This window comes from Prionailurus viverrinus, chromosome B1 (genome assembly GCF_022837055.1).
Source record: "Prionailurus viverrinus isolate Anna chromosome B1, UM_Priviv_1.0, whole genome shotgun sequence".
Lineage (NCBI taxonomy): Eukaryota > Metazoa > Chordata > Mammalia > Carnivora > Felidae > Prionailurus > Prionailurus viverrinus.
Window position 1 is genome coordinate 85,613,846 of NC_062564.1, and position 19,339 is coordinate 85,633,184.

General features: G+C 41.5%; 1 protein-coding gene across 1 annotated transcript in view; it reads left to right on the forward strand.

Annotated features, from left to right (window-relative positions):
- Window positions 1-19,339, forward strand: part of RNF150 (ring finger protein 150) — a 259,684-nt gene that overhangs the window by 208,679 nt on the left and 31,666 nt on the right. The window contains exon 6 of the mRNA XM_047857015.1: window positions 4,028-4,238. Within this exon, the coding sequence (XP_047712971.1) occupies window positions 4,028-4,238 (211 nt within the window). The remainder of the gene's footprint in view (window positions 1-4,027; window positions 4,239-19,339) is intronic.

Consider the following 19,339-nt stretch of genomic DNA (forward strand, 5'->3'; position numbering starts at 1 on the left):
TCTACACAACAGATCTGCACCCTCGTTTCTCTCCAGTCAGTTCTAGGCGAGTCTTTGTAGAGCGACAGAATGCAGATCTCAGTGAGTACTCCTCTGAGGTACCATATCACCCAGGCCATTCATATCCCAGCAGTGAACACCTTCTATCGCTATTGTCCTGTTATAAATAGCATGATAGTTACTGAAGAGAAAATTCCATGTAGCTGGGGTATTCCCATGTTCCTGACTTCTAGAGGTTGGTTTATTTGAGTGGTTTCTCCCATGCTAAACTGAATTTGAATACCTATGCAATGTTCACTTACAGATGGTATTTGAGATCTTCTGCTAAACATTATGACTGTAATTTCTCTTCGAGGTATATAAATTGGGTCCCTTTTCAAAAACATTCTTCTCTTGGATGAACCACTTAGAGTAGATATAAACTGTGAGTTTCTGTAATGTTTGGTCTATGAAATATTATACCTAAGCCAAATTATTCATGCCCGCCACCATTAACAGTCTCACTGAGCTAATTAGCTCTTTCTCTTTCCTGCTTCCGTTAAAAATATAATACCGTTCCTCCTAGTGCACAAAATAAAAGGGAACACTCTGCTTCAAAATTAATAACTTTAAAAAAAAAATAAAAAACATAAAATGAAGAAACAAAATCAACAAGCGAAGTCAACATTTTGAAAACTATGTCAGTGGTTACCACATATGTGATTGCATTCAGATGCCCATGGAGGAAAGACCAACCAGCACAGTATGCTCATTGTGAAATCCTTTCGTCCCTGACACCGCCCCCCCATACAATTGGTTTTGCTTACAAGTGTTTTTATATAGTGTAGGGGAGAGAAAAAAGATACTTTCCCTTCTACCTGTCTAGGTTCTCTAGCAGGGGCCCTATAAATGAGACCGGTAAAAGATAGACAAGAGAAAAACAACCAGACGTTTATTAACATGTGCACTGCACAAGCACATGGGAGCACTTAGGGATGAGTAACTCAAAGGGGTGGGCAGAACTTGGACATACAGAGCATCTTCACAAAAGAACAAATTTTAACAGAAGTGACCAAAGGACCTTGAGTTTCTCGGGCAGCAAATTCTGGGAAAGTACATATATGAGGGAAACTAATGGCAGAGAAGGGCATATTAGTGAGGTGTGTTATTACAGATCCATTTTGATGTCAACTCCCAGTCTCTGGTGATCAGAATGTTCTTCTCTTCCTGGTACAGGGAGGGGGGCCACCTTTACAAAATGTCCTACTTTTGGGCAGATGGGAGGAGAGCAGAGAACATTTCTTTACCTGCTTCTTCTCAACTGTCTTCAGCGCAAAATAATCCTTATGCCAACAACACATTTTGGGGTGGCATATTCTGGTATTCTTGAATAATATACCTGACCTTCACACGGAACTTGACAGTTTTTAAAGCATTTTCTCAAATCCTCCCTTAACTGATCTAGGACAGATAGTAACATTCCCAGCTTTTCATGGTAGTAAACTGAGACACTGATAAAATGTTCAAATCGACATTTACTGAGCACCTTGTAATTGTCAGACACTATATGAGGGCTTGGAAATTAAGATCAACGATGTAGTTGTTTCACTTTAAAAAGCTCGTGTCTCACTTTTATGTGGAATCTAAAAAACTAAACTCCTAGAAACAAAGAACAGACTGGTAGTTGCCAGAGGTTGGGGGTTGGGGGGTGGGGGTGAAATGGGTAAAGGTGGTCAAATTATAAAGCAATCCTGGGGATGTAACATACAGCATGGTGACTGTAGTTAACAATCCTGTTTTGTCTATTTGAAAGTTACCAAGAGAGTAGATCTTAAAAGTTCTCATCACACCCAAAAAAAACGTTGCAACTCTATGAGGTAATGGATGTTGGCTAAACTTAGGTGTTAATCATTTTGCAGTCTATATGTATATCAAATCATTCTGTCATACACCTAAACTGATGGAATGTTACATATCAGTTATATTTGAATGAAGCTGGGAGGAGAAAGCTTGTGAACTAGTAGAGTAAGACAGAGACAAGCACAGTTACAAATAAACCATAACACAGGGAGAAATACCTACAAAGTATTACAGTATCCAACATGCTACCTGGGAGGGAACAGTACTTAGAAAAGGTGATGGTTGGCCTGGGAATTGAAGGATGCTTACGAGTTCACCACAGTCAGGTTGAGACCTTGGGATGGGGAAGGCAATGGGGGTGATTGGGACTGATCAGAGGAACAGCATAAGCTATAGCCCTGAGATAGGGAATATATGGTATTCTGTGTTTCCAAAGGCTAAGGTGAGGCCAGAAGAGCTGGCTGCCATGAGGCTGTAGAGAGCCTGTTTTGCCCTATTCAGGAGCTTATAATTTATTCTCTAAGAGAAAAGAGGGATCAGGGCACCCTGAGGTGGCTCAGTTGGTTACGCGTTTGAATCTTGACCTCAGCTCAGGTCTATACCTCAGAGTTCAAGCCCCGTGTCGGGCTCAGTGCTGGTTATGAAGCCTACTTAAAAAAAGAAGAAGAAGAATCAGACCTGTGTTTTGTTTTGTTTTAAAGACTGCTGTGTTGAGAAAGTAGAGAATGGAATATACCAGGGAAGAAACTGTAATGGAAGAAAAGGTAATGGGGAGAGAAAATTCCTAATATAGCTTATGTCGCTGTCTCTAAATTTCAAAAATATGGTGGGTTGGTCATTCAATGCACTGACTTTTATACCTTGAGTTCCAGTGAATTGGCTCACTTCTAACAGACGGAGAGGTGAAATAAAGAGAGAATACAGAAAAAGAGGGAATGAGCTGAATTTGAGATTTTTGTGAGATTGGAAATTTCCGACTGGCTATTGGAAACACAGGTGTGGAGCTTGAGAGACTGGCTTAAGAGTAGAAAATCAGGACAAGAGTCCCCTGCTTTGGATTGCTTGCTTTGTGCTCCCAGTGAGTCCAGGAATTATGGATTTTCCCTTTGATCTTTGAACACAGTGTAGTCATTATGATGTTAATTCGGTCAATGCCAATCCAGAATTTTCCTCACCTAATCCCTCCCATCCTGATCTGTATCCATTGAGATATGTCAAGCAAAAATTCTTAGTATTTCTTAAGACCAGATCTCTGCAACACCATCTTTTTAAAATAATTTTTATGAGTTTGGGTAGAGGCATAACAACTGAAAATCATTTTGAAAGCTGTTTTTGGAGGAGATATAAATATATTCAATATCATTTCAAACAGCAGAACTAAGACCAAAGAGAAAAACCTACAAAGAGAAAGATTTTGCCCAAAGATAGCATAGTCTAACAAAGGCTGGCCAACACAGGTTGTCTTGCAAAGTAGAGAGCTCCCCATTTCTGTGTTGTTCAAGTGGGGGCTGTCAGACATCTGGGGATGAGGGGCCTGGAGGGACAGAAGTCTTGCAATGATTGGATAATCAAATTAAATGATTTCACCCTAGTTTTATGATTCTAAAATTTTAATTAAGATTTGACCAACGTATGATCGATTTGCACATTAAGTAAATAGGGCATTTTTTACAGCTGGTTTTGGCTTATGTTTAACCACCATCATAACAAAAGTACCCTGTGCTTTTGTGTGTATCTCTAATAAACAATTCACCATGAGTCAGATTCTGTGCCCCCTCCCTACTCTCCTGTCATCAGTGCATTTACGAACAATGTGTGGGTCTTTGGGGGTAATTATCAGCAGTCAGCTACTTTCTATATGAGGAGTAAACAGTATATACAAGGAAAGGTAATCATCATAAATAAATATTATGTCCCCCCCAAGTATTATGTTAATATATGAATATTGTTTCTTCTGGAATTGAAACGCTATATCTAGATCTAAACAGAAACTTTGGAAAGGAAATTTTGGAAGATGTTTTCATGTTAATTGCAGAAACTATAGTAGAATATACTTTTTTTAAGTAATTCAGGAGGAAAACAGTAAAGAACTCGGTTTTCCACTGAAACAAAGTATTTAGGCTGTAAACATTTCATCTCTAACTGGATGACAAACACTAAGGAGAGATCCTTTTCTCCTCATTATCAGCCCAATGCTGACTGCATGGACGACTTGCCCACTGACTTCGAGGGATCTCTGGGAGGCCCACCCACCAACCAGATCACGGGCGCAAGCGACACGACTGTAAACGAAAGTTCAGTCACCTTGGACCCTGCTGTCCGGACGGTGGGAGCCTTGCAGGTGGTCCTGGATACCGATCCTACCCCGCAGGAAGGAGAAGTCATCTTCACTACTAACAGTAAGTCCTGCTCCGTTCCAAAGTGCTGTAGTCCACAGAGCTGTTGCCACGTGGGAATTACAAAAAGACACTTTTCCTCAAGAAGGAAAAAAAAAACAAAAACGAGTATAATATTGCCAGGCTGAACAGTCATACCTGATAGGCCTTTAGAAGCCCAGTGCTTTCCAAAGCCAACATGGCTGACAGCAGACCTGGCTGGCCATCTGGCCTTGCCCGAACACGGACACCTCTGCATACGCGAAAGTATTGCCTGTCCTAGCCCCGTGGTACCTGAAGTGGGCAGGGAGGTGGCTCTGGTCTCTGAGAGTGATGAAAAAAGCAGCTACAGGGGATGCTTAGCAAGACAGCATAGGGCACAACCCTGCTCACTCTGCGTGTGTGTGTGTGTGTGTGTGTGTGTGTGTGTGTGTGTGAGAGAGAGAGAGAGAGAGAGAGAGAGAGAGACAGACAGAGAGAGAGAGAGAGCCCTCCTGAGTGGCCATACGAGCTGCATGCAGGAGACTGCCCTCTCCTGTTTTGCAGGTGTCAGATGTAAATGCCATTTCCTTTAGATGGCTGCTTTTAAAGTACAACCTAATCCGCCAAACACAGTGGCATATTAAACTATCTTTGGGATTCCTTCCCTGTCTTCTGCATATACTCTAACTACTGTTCTATTTCATGGTAGTCATAAAATTATTAAAAAGCTGTGTTAGCATCAAGATCGAAGCTAAAACCTAAAGTATCTGCTCTTCAGTCTTACACAGCAGAGATAAAAGCTTCAGGAGTTCTAAGAAAATCAGCATGCTACAAATTAATGTCGGTCGGTTCAAGGTTTAAAGGGTGGGTGGATATTGAGATTTTAAAATAAGGTGTATTATCTCTCTTGGTAGAAGTAACCTATTTGCTGTAGGAAAATTGGAAATGGAGAAAAGTAGATTAAAGCCTTTTGGGATATTTCCTTTTAAGTTGGTCTCTTTTTTTTTTAACATATTTGTGATATTTGTAGAATTTATAAAATCATTCATGCTGAAATGTAAAGAGATGCATTTTCTGATGAAGAAATTAATTTAGACCTTGTTGAAAGATTGAAACATGAAAATAATAAAAAAGAATGAAAAAATCGCTCAGTACCCCACCTAGAAATAATCACTCTTAACATTTTGGTGTATTTCCTGATAGCCTTTTATGATACAGTTGAGACAGTACCATAAGGGTTGAATGTTGGGCATTGTAACTGTAGAACTCCCAGAGGACCTCAGCAGGAAGTAATTTCAAGAGGAACTTGGTGGCAAATATCTGTCCATGCACAGTGTATTACTTTGGTGTGGATAAGAATTTTAAGTTTGAAAACCTGACCTTAGAGGCATAATGACCTTAATATTGAAACAATGATCATTAAACACTACAAGTCCTACAAGACAAATTTCCAATCCCTTTGTTTTGAAGGTCTAGGGAAGTGCTGTCCCATATTAATACAATGTAAGTCACATGTAATTTCAAGTGTTCTATAGTCACGGTAGAAAAATAGGTTAAGTTCATTTTAGTCATGTATTTTATTGAACCCAATGTACTCAATATTTTGCAGTCTTTCTTTTTGTATTAACTCCTCAAAGTCCGGTGTGTGTTTTACATTTACGGTGCATCTCGGTTTGAACCAGCCACATTTCAAGTGCTTAGGAGCCACATGTGGCTAATGGTTACTAGACTGAAGAGCACAGATCTAGAATACTAGTCATTTAGGGATAGAAGAACCTTAAAAATAATTTAAGCTTTACCGTGATAAACGTCTCATTTTTAATTGTGGCCCAGAAGAGTAAGTGACTGATGTGGGTCAAACAGTAAGTTCCCTTTTCAGAGTACAAGATTGGCCCATAATTTTTCCATTTACATCTTGGATTACCATCGGACATTTCACTGTTCATTGTCTAGGTGAACTATATTGGAAGGCCAGATAAAATTTTGCTAGCAGTCAAAAACATTGAAGACATGAGCTTTTCTCGAGCCCATAAGAAGAACCAAATTAAGGGGTGCCTGGGTGGCTCAGTTGGTTAAGCATCTGACTCTTGATTTTGGCTCAGGTCATGATCTCATGGTCATGTGATTGAACCCTGCATCAGGCTCCACATTGAGGGTGGAGCTTGCTTGGGATTCTCTCCTTCCCTCTCTCTCTGCTCCCTCCCTGCTCTCACTCTCTCTCTCTCTAAACAAACAAACAAACAAACAAACAAACATTTTTTAAAAAAGAACCACCAAATCAAAAATGGATCATTTTCCTTTCCATAAAATATTATTTAATTTTTAAGAAAAAAAGTGTCATCTGTGAGATTCCTTATTTTTAAAAGTGGATACATACTTCATACATCTCCATAAAGCCCAGATGACAAATGAGAAGGCATGGTTTGTGGGCTAAAATACATCCAAAAATGAAATACAGAATCATGGTCTGTACCCACATAATTAATAATCCCTAAACTGTTTTTGCCTAAAATAGGCTCAGAGTGTTTAGGTCATACCAGGCATTTAGTAGAAGTGTAGAAGCAGGGAGCGCCTCCTGTTGCCAACAGAAGGAAAAATGCCAGGTCATTTCAAAGCAAGATACTGGTCAATATGAGGGGAAAAGAGGCCTGAGGCCACATCTGTGGTTGGAAGACTTAATGGTATAGGTGAATACGGCTAGAGATCTCAGTCTCACAGTACAAACACTGAGTTTATTCTCAAACTAGTTTTGCTGGGCCATTTATTTCTGACTAGTTTTCTTTATTGGGATTTAATAGCATATTCCAAACAGAGTCATTCTGATTAGGTATTAATTGTTTTATATCATTAACCAGCTGTAGATGCCTTAAGGAGCAAACCCTGTGCTGTATACAAGTCTGGAAATTTCCTAGTGCCCTAACTCAAATAAATAATCCATAGATGAACAAACACAAATGTCTGAATAAATGAGTGAAAAGATTCAAGTTCTCATCAACCCTGTTATAACCAACCCTAATGCTGCCTAAAAATAACATGGATGGAGAATTAAGTGTAGTTACAAATCACAAATAAATAATCCAGTGGAGGTTGGACCTAACTTTTCTTCACATCATCCTTTCCCACCTCAGATCTCTGCAGACCCAGGAAATTACTAGAAGATGAGGAAATAACAGTAGCTAACAAATACGTCACACCACCTGTGCACCACGCACCCTTTTTAGCCCTTTATATATACAACAACCCAATGAGGTAAATATTATTTTTATTGTCATTTTACTGATCCAGAAGCGGAGGCACAGAGAGATAAAAGTAACCGACCCAGGGTCCTAACTAGTGGAAGGTGGAGGTGGAATTCAAAGGAGTCTCTAGTTCCAGACCCCCATGCTTAGCTACGCTATGGTCAGAGTGTGAACAAAGGGAGAAAATAAACACAGTCACTCTCACCCTTCTCATTTATTTATTCCTTTTCTCCATCTTGCTGAATCTCTGAAAGGCCAAAAATGTGTGTTTTCTTACGTGATCTTCATCCCTACCTCTTTTCTTCCTTTCTGGCAAATGGTGTGTGGTTCATCAAAGGCACGTCAAAGTCATGTCAGCACTCAAGGCGGGGAAAGCATAGAACAGATTGCCTTTAGAGTGAAGAGGGAAAAATCTGGCATTAAAGGATCATCTCCAGTTCTCAGGAAAGGCAAAAAAGAGAAGCATTTACACAGCAAAGGAAACCCAGACTCTCTGTAAGTCTGACATTTGGGAGGAAGATGTTCCCATGTGCATTATCTTGAATGTTTCTGACATTCTGCCTTTTAGAACCTCAAATGGCAGTCCCAAACCACAGTGTTTCTCCTGCACCTTAGTGCAAGGGGTCACTTTCTGAATGCTCTGATGTCACTCACCAGTCTTTGTCTGCACCCAAAACAGACATTGCCTTCTGACTCCCCAGGCTGCAAGTTTGGGGATTTGCTTCAGCAAGGAAAAAAAGTTCCTGAGGATCAAAGGAAAACAAAGCTAAACAAACAGCAATGTGTGTTTGCAGACCCCAGAGAGGAGCGAGAGAAAGACACAAAAGATTCTGTTACTCCTCTGCAGAAACATTCAGGACCACTTGACATCTTCTTAGGAGGGTCTGAAACCTTCCCTTAATTTTTAGAGAAGCTGTCCATTTCCCTTCTCAAATCACAACACGACGCAAGCCCTCTAGGACTCTAGGTCATTACCCACTTTGCCACTCCTCCTACCTCCAACTAGAAAAAGTCAGCATTCAGCCCCTGGGGTGAAGAGTGGAGGGTGGGAGGGGTGAGGGATCTGGGACCTAGAAAGAGACATGAAAATGGACAAAAATCAAGACATCCCAAAGCTGCTCCTGTACCTTGTGAGCACATGCCAGAATATGTTTGGCCAGGAGACCTGGTCTTCCGACTTTACAGAAGGAAGCATGAGTTACTATGTACCCGGCTAGTTGAAATGAACTGCGGTATGGGATTCCTCTGGGAAACTTCCTTTGCTAACTTTCTATCAACTCAGACCCTTGGGGTAAACAGAATGTATCTAATGTATTCAGCAAACATGATTTGTGATGTGTTAAAAATGCATCTTTATTTTTGCTTCACTGCCATTTCATATAATATTCTCCTACCTTGGATGAAAACTCCAGCAGGCCTAGGAGTTTTCTGCTCACTTTTAAGTCACTGACACTTCTAAAAGTCCCTTCAGGTCCCAGATACAGACAAATTTTTGTGCAGGGCCCTTTTCCTGGTAATTGCCATGACTCAGGGCAGGAGGACCTCTTGCTTATTCTCAAGGCTTCCCACAGCCCCCATGCATCCAGCAGTCTGTTTGCAGCCTCAGTCTGCGGAAGTGCCCTTACCCCCCAGGCCTTTTCAGCTAGGTCCCCAGTCCTGCTCTTTCTCCCATGGGGTCATCTCTAGGACACTCACACATCACCTGCCCTGACAGTCCTCTCCAGACCAGCAGCTGTGTCTGACCTCTGACCTCATGCAAGCCATCGCCTCCTCTATCTACACTCCAAGCAGGAAAGAGACCCGAGTCCATAGTCTTCTTTAGGTTTTCATAGGCTTAAGTCAGTTCTCTTTGAGTCCCACCTACAAGAACATATTTCAGAATCCCCTGCATGGTTCCCTTACAGTAACCCCTCACTGGGCTTGGTTGTGGGAGGTAGCCCTTCCCCACCCTTTTGCAAGAGGAGTGGCATTAAACATGACAATACTCTCTCCTCAGACAGTCTCTTTACAGGTTCTCTACCTTCCTCTCCTTCTCTCTCCTCTTTATTATCTCAAAGTGGGTGATGGGGTCAAGAATCATAGAACAGGTTCAGCAATCCCTATCAAAATAACACCAGCATTCTTCACAGAGCTAGAACAAACAATCCTGAAATTTGTATGGAACCAGAAAAGACCCCTAATAACCAAAGCAATCTTGAAAAAGAAAACCAAAGCTGGAGGCATCACAATCCCAGACTTCAAGCTGTATTACAAAGCTGTCATCATCAAGACAGTATGGTACTGGCACAAAAACAGACATAGAGAACCCAGATCGATGGAACAGAATAGAGAACCCAGAAGTGGACCCACAAACGTATGGCCAACTAATCTTTGACAAAGCAGGAAAGAATATCCAATGGAATAAAGGCAGTCTCTTCAGCAAATGGTGCTGGGAAAACTGGACAGTGACATGCAGAAGAATGAACCTGGACCACTTTCTTACACCATACACAAAAATAAACTGAAAATGGATGAAAGACCTAAATGTAAGACAGGAAGCCATCAAAATCCTAGAGGAGAAAGCAGGCAAAACTCTCTTTGATTTTGGCCTCAACAACTTCTTACTCAACACGTCTCCAGAGGCAAGGGAAACAAAAGCAAAAATGAACTATTGGGACCTCATCAAGTTTCTGCACAGAGGAGACAATCAGCAAAACTAAAAGGCAACCAACGGAATGGGAAAAGATATTTGCAAACGACATATCAGATAAAGGGTTAGTATCCAAAATCTATAAAGAACTTACCAAACTCAACACCCAAAAAATAAATAATCCAGTGAAGAAATGTGCAAAAGACACGAATAGATACTTCTCCAAAGAAGACATCCAGATGGCCAACTGACACATGAAAAAACACTCAACATCATTCATCATCAGGGAAATACAAATCAAAACCACAATGAGATACCACCTTACACCTGTCACAATGGCTAACATTAGCAACTCAGGCAACAACAGATGTTGGCGAGGATGCAGAGGAAGAGGATCTCTTTTGCACTGCTGGTGGGAATGCAAATGATGCAACCACTCTGGAATACAGTATGGAGGTTCCTCAAAAAATTAAAAATAGAACTACCCTATGACCCAGCAATTGCACTACTAGGTATTTATCCAAGGGATACAGGTGTGCTCTTTCAAAGGGGCATATGCACCCCAATGTTTATAGCAATGCTATTGACAATAGCCAAAGTATGGAAAGAACCCAATGTCCATCAATGAATGAATGGATAAAGAAGACGTGGTGTATATATACAATGCAGTATTACTCAGCAATCAAAAAGAATGAAATCTTGCCATTTGCAACTACATGGATGGAATTGGAAGGTATTATACTAAGAAAAATTAGTCAGAAAGACAAATATCATATGATTTCACTCATATGAGGGATTTAAGATACAAAACAGATGAACATAAGGGAAGGGAAGCAAAAATAATATAAAAACAGGGAGGGAGACAAAAGATAAGAGACTCTTAAATATAGTGAACAAACAGAGGGTTGCTAGAGGGATTGTGGGAAGGGGGATGGGATAAATGGGTAAGGGGCATTAAGGAATCTACTCTTGAAATCATTTTTGCACTATATGCTAACTAACTTGGATATAAATTTAAAAATTAATTAATAAAAAGAATCATAGAACAGGTTCCCCTTCATATCCATTGTACATCCAGTGGTAGGTGGGGAGCAAAGGGGTGGGTAGAGGTGGGAGAGGGCTTTCTCCCATCTTTGCTCTCCACACCTCTTCAGTAGAAGCAGGCAGGAAGAGGCCCATGACAGTACAAATGAATTAGTTCCCAAACCTCCTAATGATCTTCACTGGAGAACCACATTCTTAGCTCAAAGAGTACCAAACTATGGTCTCTTTTGAAAGAACCTAGACACTTTCTCTCTCTCTCTCTCTCTCTCTCTCTCTCCCTCTCAAAAAAAATGAATGAACATTAAAGGTTTGTTGTGTTGTTTTTTTTTTAAAGGGGCGCCTGGGTGGCTCAGTCGGTTAAGCATCCAACTTTGGCTCAGGTCATGATCTTCCAGTTTGTGGGTTCAAGCCTTGTGTTGGATTCTGTGCTGACAGCTCAGAGCCTGGAGCCTGCTTCAGATTTTGTGTCTCCCTCTCCCTCTGTCCCTCCCCTGCTTGCTCTCTCTCTCTCCCCACCCCTCAAAAAAATGAATAAACATTTAAAAAAATTTTCTAAAAGACAGAACCTAGAAACAGGTCAGCCTTTTTTGGGAAAAAAATATGCTCATACTCTTCAAAATGCATTCATGAGACAAAAGTAATTTGCTAAAGCCCAGCTGAAACTGCAGTCTGGGGTGGGGGCGGGGGGAAGAAGCCATTTGTAGAAAAAAAGCCATTAACAGCTACCACTGCAATCACCAGGAGCTCTCTAGGGACACATACTCCATCCTAATTATGGAAAAGAAAACTTCCAAAAAGTTCATTCAGAGACTTGCGTAGAGTCTCTGGAATGATTAGCTTTCTCTGATTTGAGGAACTCAGGATCAACCTCTCTGAGGGTTCTTCATTCCTCAAGCTATATTCTGTTAATATTAGGCCAGAAGTGAAATTCATTCATTTTTTAAAGTTCTTTGTCTACTATTTAGGGAGTAGTTGACGAAGCACTCAGGACATCTGTATTCAGAAGTTTTAAATGCCCCTAGCCTTGCTCTGACCACAGCGTGAATGTGAAAACAAGACAGAATGTACATTCAAGACTTTTCCAGGGAACCAATTTTGAACCTCTGAGTCAAGACAACTGAGAGAAAAAGGGAAGGTTGGCACGAGCACCACATTTCTGTTTCAGATGTGCAACTACGCTCTGCTATATTTGCAAAGCAGCAATTTCCAGGTTTTATGTGACGGCAAAATATACTGGTGCATCCAGAAATAAACACATCTAGCTAAAGTATTCCAGGGTTTATGAGAGAGGACAAGAGTGAGTAGCCACGTCTGCTTTTTTGACTTGCATCAAAGCCTGGAATGGCAAAGAAGCTATGGATAAATATGCTGGCTGGAATCAGCAATGAAAATGATCTCCCTTGGTGGCCATAAGATTCACATTAGCCCTGGAAAGATGACTGCTTTGATTTATGAGGATATTCCATTGTGGCAGACAGCAGAATCAGCCAACCGTTTAAGAGTTTAGACCCACTGTCATCTCTCCTTCAGGAAATAGTTAAGCCACAGTGGACTACTTCTATACAGAATAAAGCATTTGTAGATTACAACACTGTTCCCCGCAGTCATCACCGTGTCTCATCATGTGCCAGGTCTCTGGAGCAACATCACCCCCTTGTTTCTGAATCGTCCAGCTCACCAGCTCAACAACAGCTTCAGCAGAGAGACAGCTGTTCTGAAGAGGAAAGATCTTTGTGATAAGCACAAGCCTTGATCACCAAGTGACCCAGATGGCAACTGTCCAGTCCACAAGCCACCAGATTTTCTGCGATAACATTTCTCCTTGATTAAAAACATTCGCCAATCCAAGAAAGCCCACTCAGGGCCAGGCTCCCAGGGTTTTTCTGTCTTGTGCATCTGGTGCCTCTGACAGGGAGTATGGAGGACCTGTAGGTTTACAAACGGCCTGTGAGAGAATTAATCCATTGAGACCACAGATATATTGCCCCTTGGAGTACTCAGCCTAGGCATGACACACACCATCCACTCAGAAGAAACTTGTCTTCTGGAAATGAAGTAACTCAGCCAGCAGACCAAATCCATCCATTTCTGGGAGATTGCCTCAGATGCTCTAAGTTACTCATTGAGAACACCACTTCCAGTTTGATTAATTTCCCCCAATGCGGTCCGGCTTTGGGGAAGTGTTGCAGCTTAACAGCTGTTCCAAGAGTGTGCTGGGGAAAGGGCTGTTGAGCAGACCTGCATTTTGCCAGACACTGTCACACTGAACGTGGATCTCAGCAAGACGTGGCAGCCGATGGCAGGAAACACAATTGATAGGTCAGCACTTTTTCAATATTTGAGTACCATGAAGGGCAAATAAAAGAACATTTCTCTTTGCATTTCAATTCTAAAGCATATCATGAGGAAATTCCATTATTCCGAGATTAAGAAAGCAGGAACAGCTGAAAATGCCTTTTGGATGACATAAGAATTGGCTCTGAAAGTTGAGAGTCTCAGAGTTCTGTAAATCAAAATATTTCAGAAATGAAATTCAGTGGTTCAGGGGGAAAATCAGTAATTACCAGGACATTACTGGAGTTACGTGAGGTAGGATGATATATGGGAAACACCACTAGCTTGAGGCAGGATATTCGGGCATTAGTCCTGATTTGGCCTCCAATTAACTGTGTCACCTTGGGCAAGTCACTTAGTCTCTCAGCACTTTCATTGACAATTGAGGAAACGTGCTTGTACTAGCAGATGATTGCTAGGATCCTTTCCGGTTCCATAACTCTATGATTAAAGCTATACCCCCTCCTGCTACCCTTCCAAGTCTCACTAAGAAAAGCTCAGTCAAGATCTTGCTTTCTTACTTACAAGCTCTTCTTGCTACCCTCCTCCTTCCAGCACCACGGTGTCCCCCTAGCTCTCTCCCCTCTGCCATATTTCCTGAGACTGTAGAGGGTCTTATGAAATGCAACAGCTCCCCATCTTGGAATCAGATGAGCATTTGGGAAGATGGTGAGTGTAGAAAGCTGGAAAAACACTGCCAGAGCCCAGGTGCCCCCAGGAACCTTCTACACAGTGCACCCTGGACTCAGAACGTGACAATTGTCTGCTCACAGAGCTCTTAAGCAGTACTCACCTGGTTGTTTAACAGCCTTTTGTGGTGATTTTTAAAACGATAGTTACGATGGCACGTCATGTAAGCCAAAATATTATGCGAAGCTCTTCATTCTGCTTTAATATTGATGCTAGGCAATGAGAAGCAATACTTCAAAAAACACATTGTGTTTCTTCAATTGATAGATGTAGGTATGAAGTCTATATTTATGTATTTATGTGTATATGAATATACAGTTTGGTGTTTAATTCCAATCACTGTATGTATGATTTTTAAATAATTATAATGCTTTTTATTTTTACAATAGATACCACATGCATCATTTTCTCTTCTCAGTGAGGTAGTAAAAAAAAAAACAAAACCCTGTGACATCCTTTAGAAGTGTTATCATGTCCACTTAACAAACAAGTGAACGTGCTGAGACACAAGTACTACATTCAGAGTTGTTGGTTCCAAATCAAGAAAGAAAATCTCCCTCAATGGACCCCCATTCCAGGATACACTACGCTGTGTGACTCCTTTCATGTATCCATCATGTAATTTTAAAGGAAATAACTGATGATCGCCTAAGAATAGCTCCATTTTATCTAAATATTTTAAAACTTGACTATTTTATTTGTTATTAAAATATTTAGGTGCCAGATATTTTTATTAAGTATAATTGGTTAACAGGCTGAATGCTAAAAATTAGATTTACCTCTCTATTACTATGAAATTATGAGGCAGAAAAATGTTTTGCAAAGAACCCTTAATTTAATAATTGATGTTATTCTGTTATTAAAGCAATAGGAGTAAGAAATCATAAGATCCTCTTTCAAGGAGTTGAGGCCTGCTGTCTCCTGACAGAAAAGAACTCCTTGAATTCAGTGATTGGCCTTCTTCCTAAGGTCTCAAAGCATAATTCACCCACAGTATCCTGTTCTGCCTTCATAACATTCTTGTGCAGCAGAGGCAAGCAGTAATAGCTATCCCAAAAGGAAGAATTTAAATAGAGGAGCTAAATCGAGTCCCTGCCCTGGCCAAATTGTCTTTCTAATACTGAACCACAGAATTAACACTGGTTCATTGCAGAGAAATGCCAGGAAAGCGCCCTTGTTCCAAACTAATAGTACATAGTTAAAAATCTAGTTAAAACATGCCCATAGGAAGTGGTTGAAAACTCAAGGGCATCAGGACTCGTCTTCTTGGTAAAGGAACCATCTGGAGTCAACCCAGGATTTCTGGCTACACATGGAAGATTGAACCCACAGGTTTATCTCTGCTACCTAACAAAGTCCCACCAAAGGGTTTATAAAAGATATAAGCCCACATGGGCACTAAGAATGGAGAAAAGATTACAACAGACAACAGGTTAACAAATTCTTGGTGACAAGTGAGTGGAAATTCACCTGGCAAAGTGGAGAAAGACGGAATCGAAGTGCCTCCTAAGGAAGACGCTGATAAGAAACAAGCAGTTGAGCACTCAGAACCCTGGGGAGGCTCAAGATGTAGGGCACCAGATGCCCAGGAAGATCGGGGTAAGGAGTGGTGCTCAAAAGAAGATCTGGTGATTGACTATGTATAGAACATTTAGGCCCCCGGATTTCTCCCCCATCCTGAGCCATCTACTGGTGGTCTTAGCCCCATAATAAGGTCCCTTTGCCATTGGCAAGCCCATCCATGCATGCTCAATCAGAGTGCCTCCTTGGTAAGTATGAATGGAGAGCAAGGATGGCTAGACAATTATGAGAATCTAAGAGACAGAGACCACAAGTAAAAACAAAAAGAAATTCCAGGGAAACCAAGATAACTCAGAGCACAGAATTCTGTAGGCTATCATTTGTGTCCTCACAGAGGAGATAATATTGCAACAGATACTGTTGAAACAGATACTGTGAGAAATAGGAATTTTCAGAGAAAGAGAAGAACTGCCAGATATTAAAAAATATAGCAGAGTGACAATTCCCAGAGAATGATTAAAAGATGAAGTGCTATTTGTCTTGTTAAACTATGTTCTTGGACTGAAAAAAAAATGATTTAAAAATTAAATTTAGGGGTGCCTGGGTGGCTCAGTCGGTTAAGCGTCTGACTTCAGCTCAGGTCATGATCTCCCAGTTTGTGAGTTCGAGCCCTGCTTTGGGCTCTGCACTGACAGTGTGGAGCCTGGAGCCTGTTTTGGATTCTGCATCTCCTTCTCTCTCTGCCCCCGCCCCTCTGTCTCTCTCTCTCAAAAATAAATAACATAAAAAATTTTTTAAATAAATAAAAATTAAAGTTAAAAGTAAGACAAAACAAAAAGCATCCGTTGACATACCATTGAAGACTGAAATCACTAATTCCACATACATTGTGTATTAGCATCCCCCCTGCCCAAAATGCATTTTCTACCACAATGGAAAGTATGGCCTTGCATGGCATCCTTTGCTTCAGCTAATGTGTATGGTACCAAACTGTTAAGAGGGTTTTCTTTTTGCATGCTACATTTGTGCTGTATCTGCAATATACGAGTGCATAGGTCTATCACGTAAATTAATGACTGCAGTTTTACAATGACATGACTTCCTAGTGCTCAAGCCAGTATATTGGGATTACCTGTATTCTTTACACTCTATTTCCCTCTGTAGTGAGACAATCACCAAATGTTCAGTCTGCTTTTTAAATATCTCCCTGTGCCATTTCCCTCCGCCACTACTGTAACTCAAGACCTTATTGTCTCTTACCTTGATTTTCTCCCCGGCTGCCGTTTCACTCCCTGTTTCTAGTCTCAACATCCACCAGTGTGTCCTCCTCCTGCTTCCTGGATCATCCTCTACAGAAATCTGATCTCGTCACTGTTTTGCTGCAAACATTTTTATCACCTATGGGTTAAAATCTCCAGCTGGCTAATCTAAACAAATCATTAAGCATTTGGCAGCAGCATACTTCTTTCTGGCTTTTAACCACTCCCATCAGGTACTTTACACAGAGCATTTCCAAGCCGCTTGTGGTTCTAGACACGCTGCCCCCGACGTTGCTTCCTCACCTACCGAGTCCTGTGTATCCTCAGGAACACCTCATCTGCTGTATTCTCTGAGATGCCTTCTCCGCTATGCCAAGCAGAATGTGGTGCTTGTTTTAGAATTATCTTCTTCCAAACAGTTCTGTCTGTTACACTTCCTTAAGAAAGCGTCTGTCACCCTCACCCCACTGAATTTATAGGACCTTAAAGGGTTTGGACTGTGGCTTTTCATGTTCATGTTCCAAAGTCCAGCACAGTTTGTGGCATAAAGTTAGACTCCACAAGCATTAGTTGAAGGAATGAATGAATACGCTGAAGAACTTTTAAAGAATCAATAGCAATAGCTAGGAGACTGCATTGTGATATCCTTTCGTATTTTGTCTGCTAACAAGAAGAAAATATGTGTGTTCTTCCACGGAGCTCCAAGATGGACCCAAGCACCAGCAGGGCGAGCCTCCCTGTAGCTCATTCCTCTGGGATGACTCTGTGACCCTACAGAAGCACAAATGCCAAACTGGTCCCCCGCCACGAGGAAGGAGGGAGACTCATGCCTCGTGGAAATGGATTGATGATTTATTATTTATCATTATTGACATTGGACTGCACAGCAGAAATGGGGATTAAAGGCAACAGAGAGACAAAGAGGCAGAAACAGCAGCAAAGGGAAGTGTGATGGAGAAAGTCTCCAGCGCCTGTCCACGCAGTACTTTCTGCAGATGCCTGGAGATGACACAAAACCAAATGCCCAGAAACCAGCGCCGCTTAAAGGAAGCACTTCACTTTTTGTTTGATACCATTGGCGCTACTCTTACTATTTTAGATTGACCCACTTTGAGTGATAATATTGACCTACAAGGGATAATATGGGCTCTGGGAAACCAGATGACTTTGGCATCAGGCACATCAGGCTCAAATCCTGGCTGCCCACCGAAGTGCTAGCTGTGGCAAACTCATGTAACATCCCTGAGCCTCAGTTTCCTCATCTTTAAAATTGTTCAAACAAAATCCACCCCACAGGTTTCTTGTGAGGGTGAAATGAATCTAGGTACATGCAACTCCTGATTCAGTGCCTGGCTGTCAGTGAGCCACAAATGTGACCTCTCCCCACCGCATACCACCTCTCCAGGAGAACACACATTGGGCAGACATATCGCAAGAACCTGATGGTGCAACTGAAATGTCTTAATATTATAAAAATATCTACAATGCACCTTTCTCAGATAGACCCCAAGGCCTGATAGCTCTAGGTTGTAGCCTAAACCAATCGCCTATGGAGATGAAAACTGAATTACTCTACTTCCTGAGCCAGAACTGCATGCTCGCTTGTAGTTCTCTTTTTGCTAATTGATCATCTGAGTACTACTGAGTTATAAACTGCATTCTTTATTACCATGATCTCATACAAAACACTGACTGCCCTTCTAGCACCATTTGCAGAGAAACCACTCAGGTTATCAGGATCATCACTAGGCAGCCGATCAATCAATCAACAATCCATTAGTGTCAGTTCCTAGAAAGTCATAATTATGTCTTTCTGCACACGGCTCTGTATTGTATTCAACAGCCTGCAGCCCTACAAACAACCTTAGAGAGTGTCTTCAGCATGCAGACATGCGGATAGATGATCTGTGGATAAGCTAGTAATTTCAGATTTGCTAAGTCAGGGAACAGCTTAGAACAAAAAATTTGAAAGTGCCCGTTCTACAGACCTCTGAGATTTCAGCAAATGGGTGCCACACCCCCACATACCCCCACATAGAAAATCCACTGACAGACCTTTAAAATCCAGAAATCTCTAGCTCACTGGCTTTTTCCGGGGTCCTCACTGTGCTCCCTCCCTTTGGGAGAAATTTGCAGGGAAATTTCTTTCTTCTTCTGAAGAAAGTGTATTGTGGCTAAGTGAGTTAGCCAAATTCTCCTCCCCTTCTGTGTCATGATCAGCTAGGTCACATTCCACTTGGTCTGGTTAAGTCACTGTGCCAGGATAGTGGGAAGACCATCCATCCTCCTCACTCCAGAGGCTTCCCATAGAGCACACACCAAGGTGGGAATCAAGCAAGGTTTCCTGCACACACACCCCTGCACACATGTACACACATCCACCTGTGCACACGCACTCACGCACCACCACCACCAAATCCCTAGGGC